Source organism: Palaemon carinicauda, chromosome 2, assembly GCF_036898095.1.
Source record: "Palaemon carinicauda isolate YSFRI2023 chromosome 2, ASM3689809v2, whole genome shotgun sequence".
Classification (NCBI taxonomy): domain Eukaryota; kingdom Metazoa; phylum Arthropoda; class Malacostraca; order Decapoda; family Palaemonidae; genus Palaemon; species Palaemon carinicauda.
The window spans coordinates 46784317-46799919 of NC_090726.1; the positions used below are offsets into that span (position 1 = coordinate 46784317).

The following is a 15603-nucleotide window of genomic DNA, read 5'->3' on the forward strand; positions in this document are numbered from 1 at the left end:
AAAGCTATTCTCTGATGGGCGTATGGGCAGGCGTTCCTCTCGCGCCACCTGTCATTAAACCAACTACTATACTTTGTTAACAATTCACTGGCCATTAAACCATTGCTAAAGACATATTCCCTATTTTAAAGGACTAAGGTATGTGAAACTAAGAAAAATACAAATTACTTTTATTCAATAAAATGTTATCTTCAAATTATATATTAGTCGTGAGCAGTTTTCTGTGTGAATTGTTATACAGTAATAGGATTTGTTGTGTAAATGTGGTAAAATTACTAAAAAAAAAATGTTTTAAGGGTATTATCGAGACAGAAAACCAGAATTTTTTCAATCGTGCAGTATTTAGTTACCAACTTTGATATATTTGAATTGTTATTTTATGTAATAGGGATGCAGAGTTGCTTTCATTACCAAATCTCTGTCTAATGGATTATTAGCTCTGAGGATCCGACGATACACTTTGGCATCATCCATTCATGTAACCACAAATGCTATATAGAAAATTTATTCATCTTTCTGATGTAAAAGTTTATTTCTATCCTTATTCCTTTATTACTTCTGATACAAAACGTTTACATAAGTAGCTCGACGTATGACATTGCTCCCGGCTAAAAGTCATGAGCCTAACAACGATTTTGTCACGGCTAGGATCAGTGGAGGGTTAAAGCAAATGAAGATTGTCACTAAATCTGCCTCGTTCGTGATTAAATGGGTTGTTTCCTTGTAATGTCATCTGGTAATGTTGTAAAAAATAAAAATTTTCTAGAAAGGGAAGTCTTAAAATCAATTGCGGATTACTTTCACTGTAGTTTCAGTCATTCATGCTGTGTACTATAGTCCATTTCTTATAGCGAGGCATATTTGCACCGACTCGCAGCGGTGCCCTTTTAGCTCGGAAAAGTTTCCTGATCGCTGATTGGTTGGACAAGATAATTCTAACCAATCAGCGATCAAGAAACTTTTCCGAGCTAAAAGGGCACCGCTGCGAGTCGGTGCAAATCTGCCTCGCTAAAAGAAATGGACTATTGTTAATATAGTACAGTACTGCAGTCTCTTTAACTATATACAACTCAGTTGAAATTCTGGGAGTGAATCTTAAATGCAAATTGAATCGTTATCAGTGTATCACCTCTCTCCCTTGGAAATGTTATTTGGCCTTTTCTATTTAAAGGAAATCCATGGAAATAAAATGGGAATCTCCTGTTTCCTTATTTCCTAGTTTCCCTTTGCCTCTTTGTACATGGGAAGGTGTTGGAAGTGTAGGAACCCAAGTGGAGGTTTAGCAGATATTGAGACACTTGAGAATTTTATTTTTTTTTTTCATTCAAAAAGTTCTTTGTTGGCACTTGTATTTAATAGCCTTTTTTTATTTCATGGTAAGTATGGAAATAATGGATTTTTGTTTGAAAATCCTGTTTTATCGATCTACGAAGTAAATTGTGTAAAGTAGTTATGACCTTGGTGGCAATACGCTTGTAAATTTAGAGAACTTAGAAAAAGAAAATGGAAAAAAGGACTAGCCATTTTATATTCAAATATCAATTAAAGTATTATGGTAGGATTAGATTGGATAAGATTTGCAAGACAGTTGATGATGGTAAAAAAAAAAAAGCTTTGGTAATCTATATAGTAAAACACAGTGATATGACAGTTCAGTCGGCATTATTGCAATGGTGGGTTGAATAGTTTATTTGGAGTACAGGTAATTGTGTTTTCCGAAATTATGGACTCGATGGTTTTTTGTATGTACTTGAATAGCTTTTTTAAGCTGTCATTCAGTCAGTTTCTCTTGATTCTACATAGGCTTGTTTCCAATTTGTCGTAGTTAAGATGGGAACTAATCTTTCAAGTAGGTGCTCTATTTTCTTTCTTGTGCTTCTGAAATTAGGACTTGTTATATTTGCAATACTTACTTTGGTATGTTTATAATCCAAATATCATAGAATTTTAATCTTGTAAAATTCTCTGATAATTGGAAAATAATGGAGACTATTGTCATCTATACCATTCCTTGATTTGATCAGAAAATAGTGAAAATGATTCAAGAATTGCTATGCATAGACTTCAGTATCTGAAGAAAATTACAACTTTATTTCAGTTGGTTTTCTTTGTGGTTCATAAAATCGTGTCGAGTACGGCTATATCTGCAGTAGTAAAGTGTGTGTTGTGTCATTTATTTTCTATCGTAGTGTTTAAATTAGTCTTTGTTTTTTCTCTAATACTTCTGTGCAGGATATAAGTATAATAGAAGTCCTTTTAACCGGCACCCTTGGGACTTTGTGCTGTTGCCAGATAATAAAAAGTACTGTTTTATAAGTTGACCCCTTAAAGGTACCTTAAAACCTTATTCAAACCTGTTATATCACCAAAGTGACCTCAAACAATTCATAGAAAAGTTAGGCATAGAAGGAAAATGATTTCAATTGCTTGAAACAGGTAAAGAAGGGTAAAAATTAACGTTTGTAGGATTAATCCTGTGAGCTCTCATCATGTGCGATACCCCAATGTTCACCCCAACCACATAAGTGATTTTACCATGTATATTGTGTATTATACAATTTTTTTTTTAGACCAAATTATAATAAACTAACCTCTTCTCCTCTGACTTTTAGTTGAAGAAGTTAAAAAAGCAAAAGAGGAGGATAAAAGTATCATTTGTAGATCTGGATGACAACATAAGTTCCTTACATTTCAACTTTCCCATGATAGTAAATAATTGCTTTTGCTGTTACTAAGGACACTAAGTAAACTATGATATGATATATTTTACCATTTTTCACCTTGGACAAGAGACCTACAAGGAAATGTACCATTAAATTTATGTAACAGGTTGTAGCTGAAACTGGGAAAATAAACAATGCTCAATCTGTTTGTCATCAGTGAAAGCTGTTTCCAAAACTAGAGAAAAATAATAAGAGAAATTATTCTGCATGATATGAAGTGACTATTTTGTAAATATGTCTACTATTTTAAACCAGGCACACAACTCAGTAACAAAACTTAAACAATAAGAGCATCACTGATAGAGAGAACACCCGCAAATTTTAAAGCATCAGTTGCCGACGAATTCTAGATAATTTATGTATAAATAAAGCTTTGCCATTGGATGTATGTTAAATCAGGCTTGCTATGTATTGGGTGCCAGTTAAAAGGACTTTTACATATAGGTTTTGATTATTGTAATTTCAGCAGAATGTATACTATTGTACCCTCTTTATCTACTTAATTATTTGCGTATAATGTAAAGTAAATGGCTCTAACCAAAAGTTTGCTTTAAGTAATCCGTAATTTCCCAATTTTTCTGATATTGTTTTTTCATACCTTTAATCCAAAATAAGTTAAAAGTATAAAGATATGAATGTAGCATCCTCTCAAAATAACTTTGGATAAGATTCTCAAACTTTCTTACCGCTTCTGGGGGATTAGACGTCAAGAGAATACCAGCAGGTACTGTTATTTTATTGTTCTTTGAGTAGGTCTCAGGTCATGAGGCAGGAATGCATTATGTTTTGAATGTCTTTTAGCCATCTGTATATGTTTTATGTAGCTGCTTATTCCATATGCTGTGTTTATCATCGGAATGGTGACCGTTATATTCAAATTTCTCATGCCGTAAGAAGATATAAATTCATTTTGGTTGTGTCTTGAAATATACTTTTACCAAGGCCATGCTGTATAATACATAAATTTATTTTGCCATTTTGGTTATGTATGAAAAAGAAGGAAAATCTTAGGCCAGGCATGTATAATAAATCTTATTTCATACGGTTTGTGCGTTTGACTTCAAAATTATTATTAAATATTTCAGTAAAAATTTTGTAGATCACAGGAATGGCTTTGAATTTAGGAATGTGTTATATGTTTCATTTTGTTTATTTTATATTCAATGCAGAGTAATCATCAGTAGTTGCAGTTTGCTACCATGAAGAAGAAAAGTTCATGTCTTTATAAGTAGATCGATGTGGTGTTACATAGAGTAAAATTTAGAATTTTAAATGTTACAAGAATATTAGAACTAAGGAAATGGTTCTTAATACTTTTGTGTATTGAAATGACAGTTTAAGAAATCGTTATTTTTTTTCATCAAGAGGTATTTTATTTTTATTGAACTGTTAAGTGGCATTTTTGCAATGTGTACCGTAGTATACCTTTTTATTGTATTGCTGCTGGACATGTTTGAAAAATCCTTTTTTTTTCTTTTCTTTTTTTTTTGCCTTTAATTTTTACTTTCTCTTATATTGTAGGAAATGTTAACTATGTTAATCTCAACCTATTTAACATTTGATTTTTCAATATTAAACTTACCCGATAATCATGTAGCTGTCAACTCCGTTGCCCGACAGAATTCTATGGAGGGATACGCCAGCTATCACAATACTAGAAGGGGGTGTACTTACCAGCGCCACCTGTGGCCAGGTACTATAGTACTTCTTGTTGACACCTCCTCAATTTTTCCTCTGTCGTGCTTCCGGCAAGACGTTCTGGGATACGCTTATGATCTTGGAGTATTTTCACGGCTTTTGGTGAAGTATTTCTCTCAGATTTCGGCTGTCGCTTTACTGGAAAACTTCTATATTAGCTTAGATAGCTATTATTTAGTCCTGATTAACGGTTAACGATCTTTTGCTTGATTTTGAAACCCCACTTGGCTAACTCTTTTGATTCAAGATGTCTGACATTTCACAAGCCCCCACCCATAGACGATGTAGGTCTTGTAATAGGCGTATTCCGAAGGCCTCGGTAGATCCTCACACCGCTTGTTCTGACTGTAGGGAAAGGCCCTGTCAGTTAGAAGATCGATGTGAGGAATGCGCCGGACTTTCGGAACTTGATTTTGTCCGTCTTCTTAAGTATTCAACCAAGTTAGAGAGAGAGAGAGTTAGGAGGAGTTCTTCTCACTCTTCACTTTTTCCTCACCTCATGATCCCCTACCTTTTCCTACCCCTGTAGTGGCTACCCCCGAACCTACTATTTGCCCTCAGCCTGATATGTCTGTTGTTTTGCGTGCCATTCAGGCCTTAGGTGACAAAGTAGAGTCAGTGGTTAGTGATCATAAGTCTCTTATGGCCAAAGTCAAGGAACTTAAGGTCAAGAGTGCAGTGGGTGGTATTAGTGCCAGTGCTGTGACGAGTGCTAGTGTCAGTGCAGTGCCAAGTGCTAGTGTCAGTGTCAGTGTGGTGCGTGAGGATACTTCTGTGCGTGCCAGTCGTCCTCCCAGTCCGGGACCTCTTGCAAGCTCCCAAGCCCAGGGGAGAAGCAATGTCGAAGGGCAAAAGGGTTCGGCAGGCCTTGATCGGCGCACAGAAGTATCCTCGGTGGTTGCGGGCGTGTCTTCCAGAGACCGTCACTCCCACCTGCAGACGATTGAGCCCGTCTTTTACTCGTCTGCTGATCAATTGTCAGGGAAGAAACGCTGGACTCAGGTCTCAAGACCACTCAAACGCAGAGTCCAGACCTCAAGAACTCAACCGGGCTGCAGTCATTGGATCAGCTCTGACTCGCCGCAGTCTTCAGTTGAATGCACTCCGCCTAAGAGGAGTAAGGTTCTGCCGCAACAGATCTCTGCTGTTAAGGCTTTACCTCAGCAGACCTTAGTGTCTGCCGACCCCAAGTTGACTCTACTGCAGTCCATGCAGTCACAACTTGCGGTCTTGATGCGTGAGTGTCAGGCTGAGAAGGTTACACCTCCTCCTGCGATCGCTCCGCCTGACCGCAGTACTGCCTGCCAGGCGTACGATGTTGAGGCTCCTCAGGATACCTTACCACGTTCTGAGTTTACTGTTTCCAGTGGTGTGCAGCTCCCTCCGCCTTCCTTAAGGCAACCTCAGCAATAGGAACAGGAAGCTTATACCTTACTTCCTCCGCTTCCACTTGCGGTTCCACCAGTGAGGCAACACTCTCTTGAGGTACAACAACCTCTCCCATCCATGAGTCAGTCTCCTCAGCTCTCGCTGCAGCGAGCTCAACCCTCCTCAAGGCAAGCACCTCAACACCTTAGCCTTGCGCCTCAGGAACCTCAACTCGCGAGACAATTACTGCGTTCTGCGCAGCCACTACCTCATCGCTCACAGCTCACACCTCAGGAACCTCAACTCGTTCCTCAGGAACTTGCTACTGCGCATCCGCCAACCGCTCAGCAAGCGCAACCCTTGAGTTCAGACACTCATGCCAGGAGTCAGCCTCCTCCACCCATGCGCCTACCTTCTGCTACTTCTTTTGATCAGCCTTTGCAGACTGAGCCTCAGGTGTTCCCTCAACAGAGTCTTGAAGAGGAAACCACAAATATTGTTGTTCCAGCTCGTGCTGACTCTGCTGTTCAGCATACCTTACCGATCTCTTCGCTACACTCTGGTGATGAGGTGTCTGATGATGAGGCTGCACACCTGGATCCCTCATCAGACGTGGATGAATCCAAGTCTTCTCCACCTTCTATTGACTTTCGTAAGGTCTTGGCTCTTTTTAGGGAGGTATACCCAGACCACTTTGTCTCTGCTATCCCCCGCTCTCCGCCATCTGAGTTTTCGCTGGGCATGCAGCCAGCTAAGTCTACTTATACTAAGCTCGTCTTAGCAAGGTCCTCTAAGAGAGCGTTAAGGATTCTAGGGGAGTGGTTGCAGTCTAAGCAACAACTTGGAAAGACTTCGTTCATGTTTCCTCCGACTAAGCTCACTTCTAAAGCGGGCGTTTGGTATGCCACAGGAGAGGAACCAGGCTTGGGAGTACCTGCCTCTGCCCAGGCTGACTTCTCAAGTCTGGTAGACTCTCCTCGTAGAACAGCAATGAGGCGCTCTAAGGTTTGCTGGACCTTCTCAGACCTTGATCACTTCCTGAAGGGTGTTTTTAGAGCATTTGAGATGTTCAACTTTCTAGACTGGTGCCTGGGGGCCCTCAGCAAGAAGACCTCCCCTGCGGACAAGGATTCTACCATGCTCTTAATGTCCTGCATGGATAAGGCCATTAGGGATGGATCTGGCGAGCTTGCTTCGATGTTTGTGTCAGGGGTTCTTAAGAAAAGGGAGCAGCTTTGTACCTTCCTTTCCTCCAGCATCACACCTTGTCAAAGGTCTCAACTCCTTTTCGCTCCGCTCTCGAAGTTCCTTTTTCCCGAAGAGCTTGTTAAGGACTTGTCTGCTGCCCTGATACAAAAGGACACACATGATCTTGTGGCCTCATCGGCTCGTAAGACTAAGGTTGCTACCTCAGTCCCCAGGACTTATCGCACCCCAGTGGCTGATACTCCTGCTACGAGGTTCATACCGCCCTTTCGTGGTAGAGCCCCCAGCCGAGGAAGCTCCCGTCCAGACTCTTCCAGGAGCAAGTCTAGGAAAAGTTCCAAGGCTTCTAAAGGAAAACACTGACTCTCCGCATCTCCAGACAGCAGTAGGAGCCAGACTCAAGATCTTCTGGCAAGCCTGGGAAAAGAGAGGTGCAGACGCCCAGTCTGTCAGTTGGCTGAGGGAGGGTTACAGGATTCCATTCTGCCGCAAACCCCCTCTGACCACATCTCCCATCAACCTCTCTCCCAACTACAAAGAAGAGGACAAGAGGCTAGCGTTGCACCAGGAGGTGTCGCTCCTTGTACAGAAGAAGGCAGTGGTTATAGTCCGGGACCATCAATCCCCGGGCTTCTACAACCGTCTCTTTCTGGTGGCCAAGAAGACAGGAGGTTGGAGACCGGTGCTGGACGTCAGCGCGCTCAATGCGTATGTCACCAAGCAGACGTTCACGATGGAGACGACGAAGTCGGTCCTAGCAGCGGTCAGGCAGGAGGACTGGATGGTCTCGTTGGACCTGAAAGATGCCTACTTTCACGTTCCTATTCATCCAGACTCCCAACCTTTCCTGAGATTCGTTTTTGGAAAGGTTGTCTACCAATTCCAAGCCCTGTGTTTTGGCCTAAGCACAGCTCCTATGGTGTTTACGCATCTGATGAGGAATATAGCAAAATTCCTCCACTTATCGGACATCAGAGCCTCCCTTTACTTAGACGACTGGCTGTTGAGAGCCTCCACGAGTCGTAGCTGTCTGGAGAGTCTCAACTGGACTTTGGACTTAATCAAAGAACTGGGTCTGTTAGTCAACATAGAAAAGTCTCAGCTCATTCCCTCCCAATCCATTGTGTACCTGGGAATGGAGATTCGGAGTCAGGATTTTCGGGCTTTTCCATCGGCCCCAAGGATAAGCCAAGCCCTAGATTGCATCATGAGCATGCTGAAGAGGAGCAGTTGCTCGGTGAGACAGTGGATGAGTCTCACAGGGACCCTTTCATCGCTGGCCCTGTTCGTCGAGCTAGGGAGACTCCACCTCCGCCCTCTTCAATTCCATCTTGCAGCTCATTGGGACAAGGGTTTGACTCTCGAAGCAGTCTCTATCCCAGTCACCAAAGAGATGAAGACCACTCTCTTGTGGTGGAAGACCAATCTCCTTCTCAGGGAGGGCCTATCGTTGGCTATTCAGACCCCCAATCTTCATCTCTTCTCAGATGCATCGGACTCGGGCTGGGGTGCGACCTTGAACGGACAGGAATGCTCGGGAACGTGGAACGAGGAACAGGGAACGCTCCACATCAACTGCAAGGAGCTACTAGCAGTTCATTTAGCCCTGCTGAACTTCAAGTCCCTCCTGCTAGGCAAGGTGGTGGAGGTGAACTCAGACAACACCACAGCCTTGGCTTACATCTCCAAGCAAGGAGGGACCCATTCGAGGAGCCTATACGAGATCGCAAGGGACCTCCTCATTTGGTCAAGAAGTCAAAACCTCACTTTAGTCACGAGGTTCATTCAGGGCAACATGAACGTCTCAGCAGATCGCCTAAGCAGAAGGGATCAGGTCATTCCCACGGAATGGACCCTCCACAAGAGTGTGTGCAACAGACTTTGGACCTTGTGGGGTCAGCCTACCATAGATATGTTTGCCACCTCCATGACCAAGAGACTTCCGCTGTACTGTTCCCCAGTTCCAGACCCAGCAGCAGTTCATGTGGATGCTTTTCTGCTGAACTGGTCCCATCTCGACCTTTACGCATTTCCACCGTTCAAGATAATAAACAAAGTCCTTCAGAAGTTCATCTCGCACGAAGGGACACGGCTGACGCTGGTTGCTCCCCTTTGGCCTGCAAGAGAATGGTTCACAGAGGTACTTCAATGGCTAGTCGACGTCCCCAGGACTCTCCCTCTAAGAGTGGACCTTCTACGTCAACCTCACGTAGACAGGTTGCACCCAAACCTCCACGCTCTTCGGCTGACTGCCTTCAGACTGTCGAAAGATTTGCTAGAGCTAGAGGCTTTTCGAAGGAGGCAGCCAGCGCGATTGCCAGAGCAAGAAGGGTTTCCACTCGTAGAGTCTACCAATCTAAGTGGGAAGTCTTCCGGAGCTGGTGTAGAGCCAATGCAGTATCCTCTACCAATACCTCTGTGACCCAAATAGCTGACTTCCTATTACATCTTAGGAATGAGAGATCCCTTTCAGCCCCTACGATTAAAGGGTACAGGAGTATGTTGGCTTCAGTTCTCCGCCACAGAGGTTTGGACCTTTCTTCCAACAAGGACCTTCAAGACATCCTTAAGTCTTTTGAGACTTCTAAAGAGCGTCGTCTATCCACTCCAGGCTGGAACCTAGACGTTGTCTTAAGGTTCCTTATGTCACCTAGGTTCGAACCTCTCCAGTCAGCTTCCTTCAAGGACCTTACCCTCAAGACTCTTTTTCTCGTCTGCCTTGCAACAGCTAAGAGAGTCAGTGAGGTTCATGCCTTCAGCAAGAACATTGGTTTCACGACCGAATCTGCAACATGTTCTTTTCAGCTCGGATTCTTAGCTAAGAATGAACTTCCTTCACGTCCTTGGCCTAGATCGTTTGAAATACCTAGCCTCTCCAACATGGTAGGTAACGAGCTAGAGAGAGTTCTTTGCCCTGTCAGAGCTCTCAAGTATTATCTTAATAGGTCTAAACCTATTCGAGGACAGTCAGAAGCCTTATGGTGTGCCATCAAGAAACCTTCGAGGCCCATGTCCAAGAACGGGGTTTCGTATTATATAAGGCTTCTGATTAGAGAAGCCCATTCTCACTTACAGGAGGAAGACCTTGCGTTGCTGAAGGTAAGGACCCACGAAGTAAGAGCCGTAGCTACTTCGATGGCCTTTAATAAAAACCGTTCTCTGCAGAGCATAATGGATGCAACCTATTGGAGGAGCAAGTCAGTGTTTGCATCATTTTATCTTAAAGATGTCCAGTCTCTTTACGAGAACTGCTACACCCTGGGACCATTCGTAGCAGCGAGTGCAGTAGTAGGTGAGGGCTCAGCCACTACATTCCCTTAATCCCATAACCTTTTTTAACCTTTCTCTTGAATGCTTTTATTGTTGTTTTTATGGTTGTTACGGTAGGCTAAGAAGCCTTCCGCATCCTTTTGATTTGGCGGGTGGTCAATTCATTCTTGAGAAGCGCCTGGGTTAGAGGTTGTGTAGAGGTCCTTTAGTAGGGGTTGCAGCCCTATATACTTTAGCACCTTTGAGTTGATTCAGCCTCCAAGAGGAACGCTGCGCTCAGTAAGGAAGACGAACTTAAAAAAGAGGCAGAGTAACGGTTCAATTCGACTTCCTTACCAGGTACTTATTATTTCATTGTTATTTGAGATAACTGTTATATGAAATATGGGATACTTAGCTATCCTTTAATCTTGTACACTGGTTTTCACCCACCCCCCTGGGTGTGAATCAGCTACATGATTATCGGGTAAGTTTAATATTGAAAAATGTTATTTTTATTAGTAAAATAAATTTTTGAATATACTTACCCGATAATCATGATTTAATTGACCCTCCCTTCCTCCCCATAGAGAACCAGTGGACCGAGGAAAAATTGAGGTGGTGTCAACAAGAAGTACTATAGTACCTGGCCACAGGTGGCGCTGGTAAGTACACCCCCTTCTAGTATTGTGATAGCTGGCGTATCCCTCCATAGAATTCTGTCGGGCAACGGAGTTGACAGCTACATGATTATCGGGTAAGTATATTCAAAAATTTATTTTACTAATAAAAATAACATGTTAAATATGACAAGTTTTAAAAAAATGGGAAACTGGTATTTGCTGATCAAAAAGTTTTTAAAAATGGGAAACCTGTATTTGCTGATCAAAAAGTTTTTAAAAATGGGAAACTTGTATTTGGATCAAAAAGTTTTTAAAAATGGAAAACTGGTATTCGCTGATGAAAAAGTTTTTAAGAATGGGAAACTGGTATTTGCTGATCAAAAAGTATTTTTAAAAAATGGGAAACTGGTATTTGCTAATCAAAAAGTTTTTAAAAATGGGAAACTGATATTTGCTGATCAGATAGTTTTAGATTGAGTACTATCAGTGCTAGGTGACAATTTCAGTTAGTTTTGAATTTTAAGGATTTTTTTTTATATAAAAAAAATTAAATGACTCACACTTGTGTTCCAAGTAGAACACCTCTCATTATATTGTAAGATCATGTACATTATGAAGCATGAGCTGCACCAATTGCTTTACAGAGTTCTTTCCTGCTTATTTTTCCGAAGCCTTTTTTCTGTTCGTTGTCTTTTCGCATAAGTAGTAATATCTAGAGTAACTCTTTATTCTTTGAATGTCTTGAGGAATGCCCTAGGTGTTACTGTTAATCAGAATTAGATTAAAATGTATAGATCCGATACTTTGTTTTTATCGTTTTATTTCAGCTATTGGATATTTTATTTTTAGACATTACTCTTTTATCAAGCATGACAATCCTTTTTTTAATTGTACTGCTCATGTCATGGAAATGTAAATACTGTAAGTGTTTTAATGATTGATAGTTGATTTTTATGTGAGATTCTTTATGATACGAAATTTGGAGGAAATTATATAGTGTAGATCTTGTCAAACATAAGAAGTGTCACTGTCCCTCTTTTATCTCGTTGCAGATAAGACTATCTCTTGTATATTTTGACACTGAATGAGAAAATGCCAATTTTGACACAATGAGAAAATGCCAAAGTATTTAAAGAAATAACAGTATTCAGTTTTAAACCCCTGATTTGCTTGCTCAAACATATCCGACATATTTACCATCTTCATGTTTCTTTAATCTGAACCCCATTTCGAAATACCAAATATCAATTCAAAGAAAATGCTATGTGGCTGGTGGCAGCAGTGATTGGCTAGGGAACAATTTTGCTAGCTTGCCTCCTTAACTTAATGTCAACATAGCCTGTTGACCTAAATCCCAGTAACTTTATTCCCTTTCAATTTTTGGATTTCTTGAATTTCTTTTTTATTCTCGTCTGCTTGAAAATAAACAATTATTTAATGTTATTCTATATCATTGATAAGGTACAAGTTTGGATATTTTCAAATTGATTAATGCCTAAATAAACATATCTTTAATTTCATCTCTTCTTATCTTGGGGCTACATCTACTGACTAAACAAACAACATTGTTAGCTTATTTTAAAAAAAAAAAAAAAAAACTGCTATAAGCAATTTGCTTGCAATTATGTTTAGACTTTAATTCTCAAATGATGTCTTAAGATCAACATGATTTTGCTAATTATGTGTCGGGTATTAAAAGTTCAATATTTTAACATCCATTAAAACATTATTGTTTGGATATGAAACGATTGGATTGTACATTTGAATGACTTATACAACACCTATCATTTTCTATGACTCCTTAGGCATGGAAACAGGATTCCTGAAAGATACTTCTTTTTCTTGCGACTTGATGGCAAACTTGAAAGAGGCTGTACATATTTGGCTTAGAAATAGTCAGTAATTAAAAAGGATTGATAAATGAGCAGTATTAAAGTGTATGATGCTAAAAAATGTATAATTCCAGGGGGTATGCTAATTTAAAATTACTTCTACTCCGTCTCAGAACTTATGTTTTAAAGATAAAAATGAATGAGCATGCTTGTAGAGTAAAGAACATGAATGGTTCTTATTTATTGTATAGAGTTAAAAGAGGACAGTGGAGTATACTTTGTGATATTTTGACCCCAAGTTTAGAAAAAAAACTGTGGTCTCCTTCTCTTGTATATTTTGGTTTGAATGAGAACTACTTGTAACGGGGCATTTTCTCAAGATAAAAATCTGTCTAACAAATGTAGTATATCCTTGATTAACAACATAAATACCTTCAATATTCATATTGTGTTTTATATTTTTGTTTTAAACTTAATGCAGAGTTTGTGAATAATGATAATTTAGTCCCTTATGCAGTATTAGGGTGATTAAAAGTTTTCGTATGTACTGTGTATTAAGTCTTCTGACATTTCATTTACAAAAAAAATATTTGTATCAAGATGTGTAGCTTTGCCTGAAAAATAACTGACATTAGGAATTCCTTTTAGTTAAGGTTATTGCAACGTGATGCTCTGTTGATATATTTTTTCTCTTTTATACTTCAGAGTAATCAAGCCAATAATAAAGCATGCAGACGAGCCTACGGAGACCAAGTCCTCCTCTTCATTTTCTGGGTCTCGCGATGACCAACCCGGTTCTCCTGAAATTGCTAAGATTTCGGCCCTCATCACTAGACCTCCGCGTAGCCAGCAGAAAAAGAGTGAATCGCCGCCTGTCGTTCCCATCCTCAAAATAAAAGAAGTGCAACAGTCCTCTGCCAAACAAAAAGAAAGTAGTAAAGACTCCAATCCATCGCAGAGTAAGACAAAGGATACCAAGGAGGTCCCTCCTTTAAAGATAAAGAATATAGTTACTTCTTTGAAAGTTCCAACCACACCCAAAGGATCTGATGATAAGAAGTCAGCAGGTAGGCCAGGATTATTTCTTGCTTTTAATTAATTCACAGGTTTCTTCCTAATGTATTTGTTACAGGAAAAACATTTTCATTCAATTATAGCTATTCATATGTTAAAATACTATATATTGCAAGTGAAAAATTTCAAGTTAATTATAAGATGCCTTATTCTCTGTGAAATGGTTGCCCTATTGCATCAATTATCTTTGATGTGAAGTTGAATGCTTCTTCTGTATTGAGTAGGGAAAATCATGTTCATCCAAGTGATTAGTCTCTCCAGTCCTTAGTAAATCAAAAACTTAGAATATTAGCTTTTGGCAAGAGATTTATTGAAATTCAAGCATTACCTAAAAATGTTGGTTAAGTTTACGGTAAAGCGATTGTAAAACATTTGTGAAGGATGCTTCCACAATGAAGAATGCTGGGAGAATGAGACAGAGTCAGCCAGATAATTGATATTGTGCATATAAGGAAACTGCTCGAAAGCCTCTCACAAATACCACAATTGTTTGAAAACATTGGACTGGTCACAGTAGTACCGTCCACAAGATTCTGCGAAAAATCGTAACTTTATTTTAAATGTTATACCAATCTTCGTACAATGGAACATCAAAATTGCAATGAAAGAGGGTCGACTGTGTTACAGTACAGAACATTCACTGTTGTTGTGCATTTTACATTTAAAATATAATTATATTCCTAGGGGAATATTTAGTTGGAAAAAAACAAGTTTATGTTGCTTATTATCCATGGAATGACACTGCTTTGGAATCTATGAAACCTAATGTCAGCTGATAAGAAGGTTTTATTATTTATATTCTGAGGTCTGGAAGTTGGCACTAATGATTGAATATCATTTTACTAATTAAAATAATTATGAAAATAGTAGATTTTATTTGAAAAAAATCCAGTTTTTGTTGTCATTTGATACCTAAATACAGTGTAATATTTGTTCAGTTTAGTTTTCCTGAAACTTTTTTTCCTCTCATCATAGAATTATTTTCTTTTTCAGGGAGCAAAAAGTCACGGGAAAAGAAAGAGAAGAAAGAAAAGCCCCCGAAAGATACGGGTAGACCACCCCCTGTATCAAATCAAACTGCACCCGCTATAAGTAATCCATCAAGTAGTCGAATAAATGTACCTCCTCCAGTTCAACCACCAGTTCCACCCCCGGTGATGCATACATCGCCACCAGACCCTCCAAAATCAAAGAAGCAAGAACAGCAGAGTACTGGTCTTTTGACAGAGACTGTTGGACCGATTGGTCATTTTGTTGTGAGTTTCCTTTTAACTTTTCCTGTATAGGTAATCAGAGTTTTTATTCTTTTAGGATAACTTATTGCCTCTTATTATTTTGTCTCAAAGCAACTTTAATTTTTTTGGATAACTCATTACCTCTTTACTTTGTCTCATTGCAACTTCAATGTCGTTATGAGGAATTTTAACAAGTGAAATCCCTTTCAGGATGATCAGGGCAATGAAGTTTGGATATGCCCTACTTGTGGGAAACAGGACGATGGAACTCCAATGATTGGCTGTGATACATGTGATGACTGGTACCATTGGTAAGTTGCTAGCTTTTGTTCTGTATTCAATGAAAACAAGGCTCTCAGAAATATGTTTATCACGATGATGTTTTTATGTAAAAATTACACTCGATACTGCACAGTACAGCAAAATGAGGATGAAAAAAAAAACAGAGTACCAAAGATATTGCGGTTGTGAATTTTACGTCAAATAGAAAAGACGGTAATCTGACGTTAGTACAGTAATGCCTCACAATACGAAATTAATTCGTTCTGGAGTAAATAAATAACATTAACATTTTTTCCTTTTAATATCATGATTA

At 39.7% G+C, this 15603-nt stretch overlaps 1 protein-coding gene across 3 annotated transcripts in view; it reads left to right on the plus strand.

Annotated features, from left to right (window-relative positions):
• The window catches only part of Taf3 (TBP-associated factor 3), an 84052-nt gene that overhangs the window by 60145 nt on the left and 8304 nt on the right, over positions 1 to 15603 (plus strand). For 2 of the 3 annotated variants that reach the window (XM_068355545.1, XM_068355554.1), the window contains exons 6-8: positions 13405 to 13766; positions 14767 to 15029; positions 15219 to 15319. In XM_068355545.1, coding sequence (XP_068211646.1) covers positions 13405 to 13766; positions 14767 to 15029; positions 15219 to 15319 — 726 coding nt within the window. Of the gene's footprint in view, positions 1 to 3426; positions 3448 to 13404; positions 13767 to 14766; positions 15030 to 15218; positions 15320 to 15603 lie in introns of all 3 variants that reach the window. The other variant, XM_068355538.1, reaches the window with a different exon arrangement.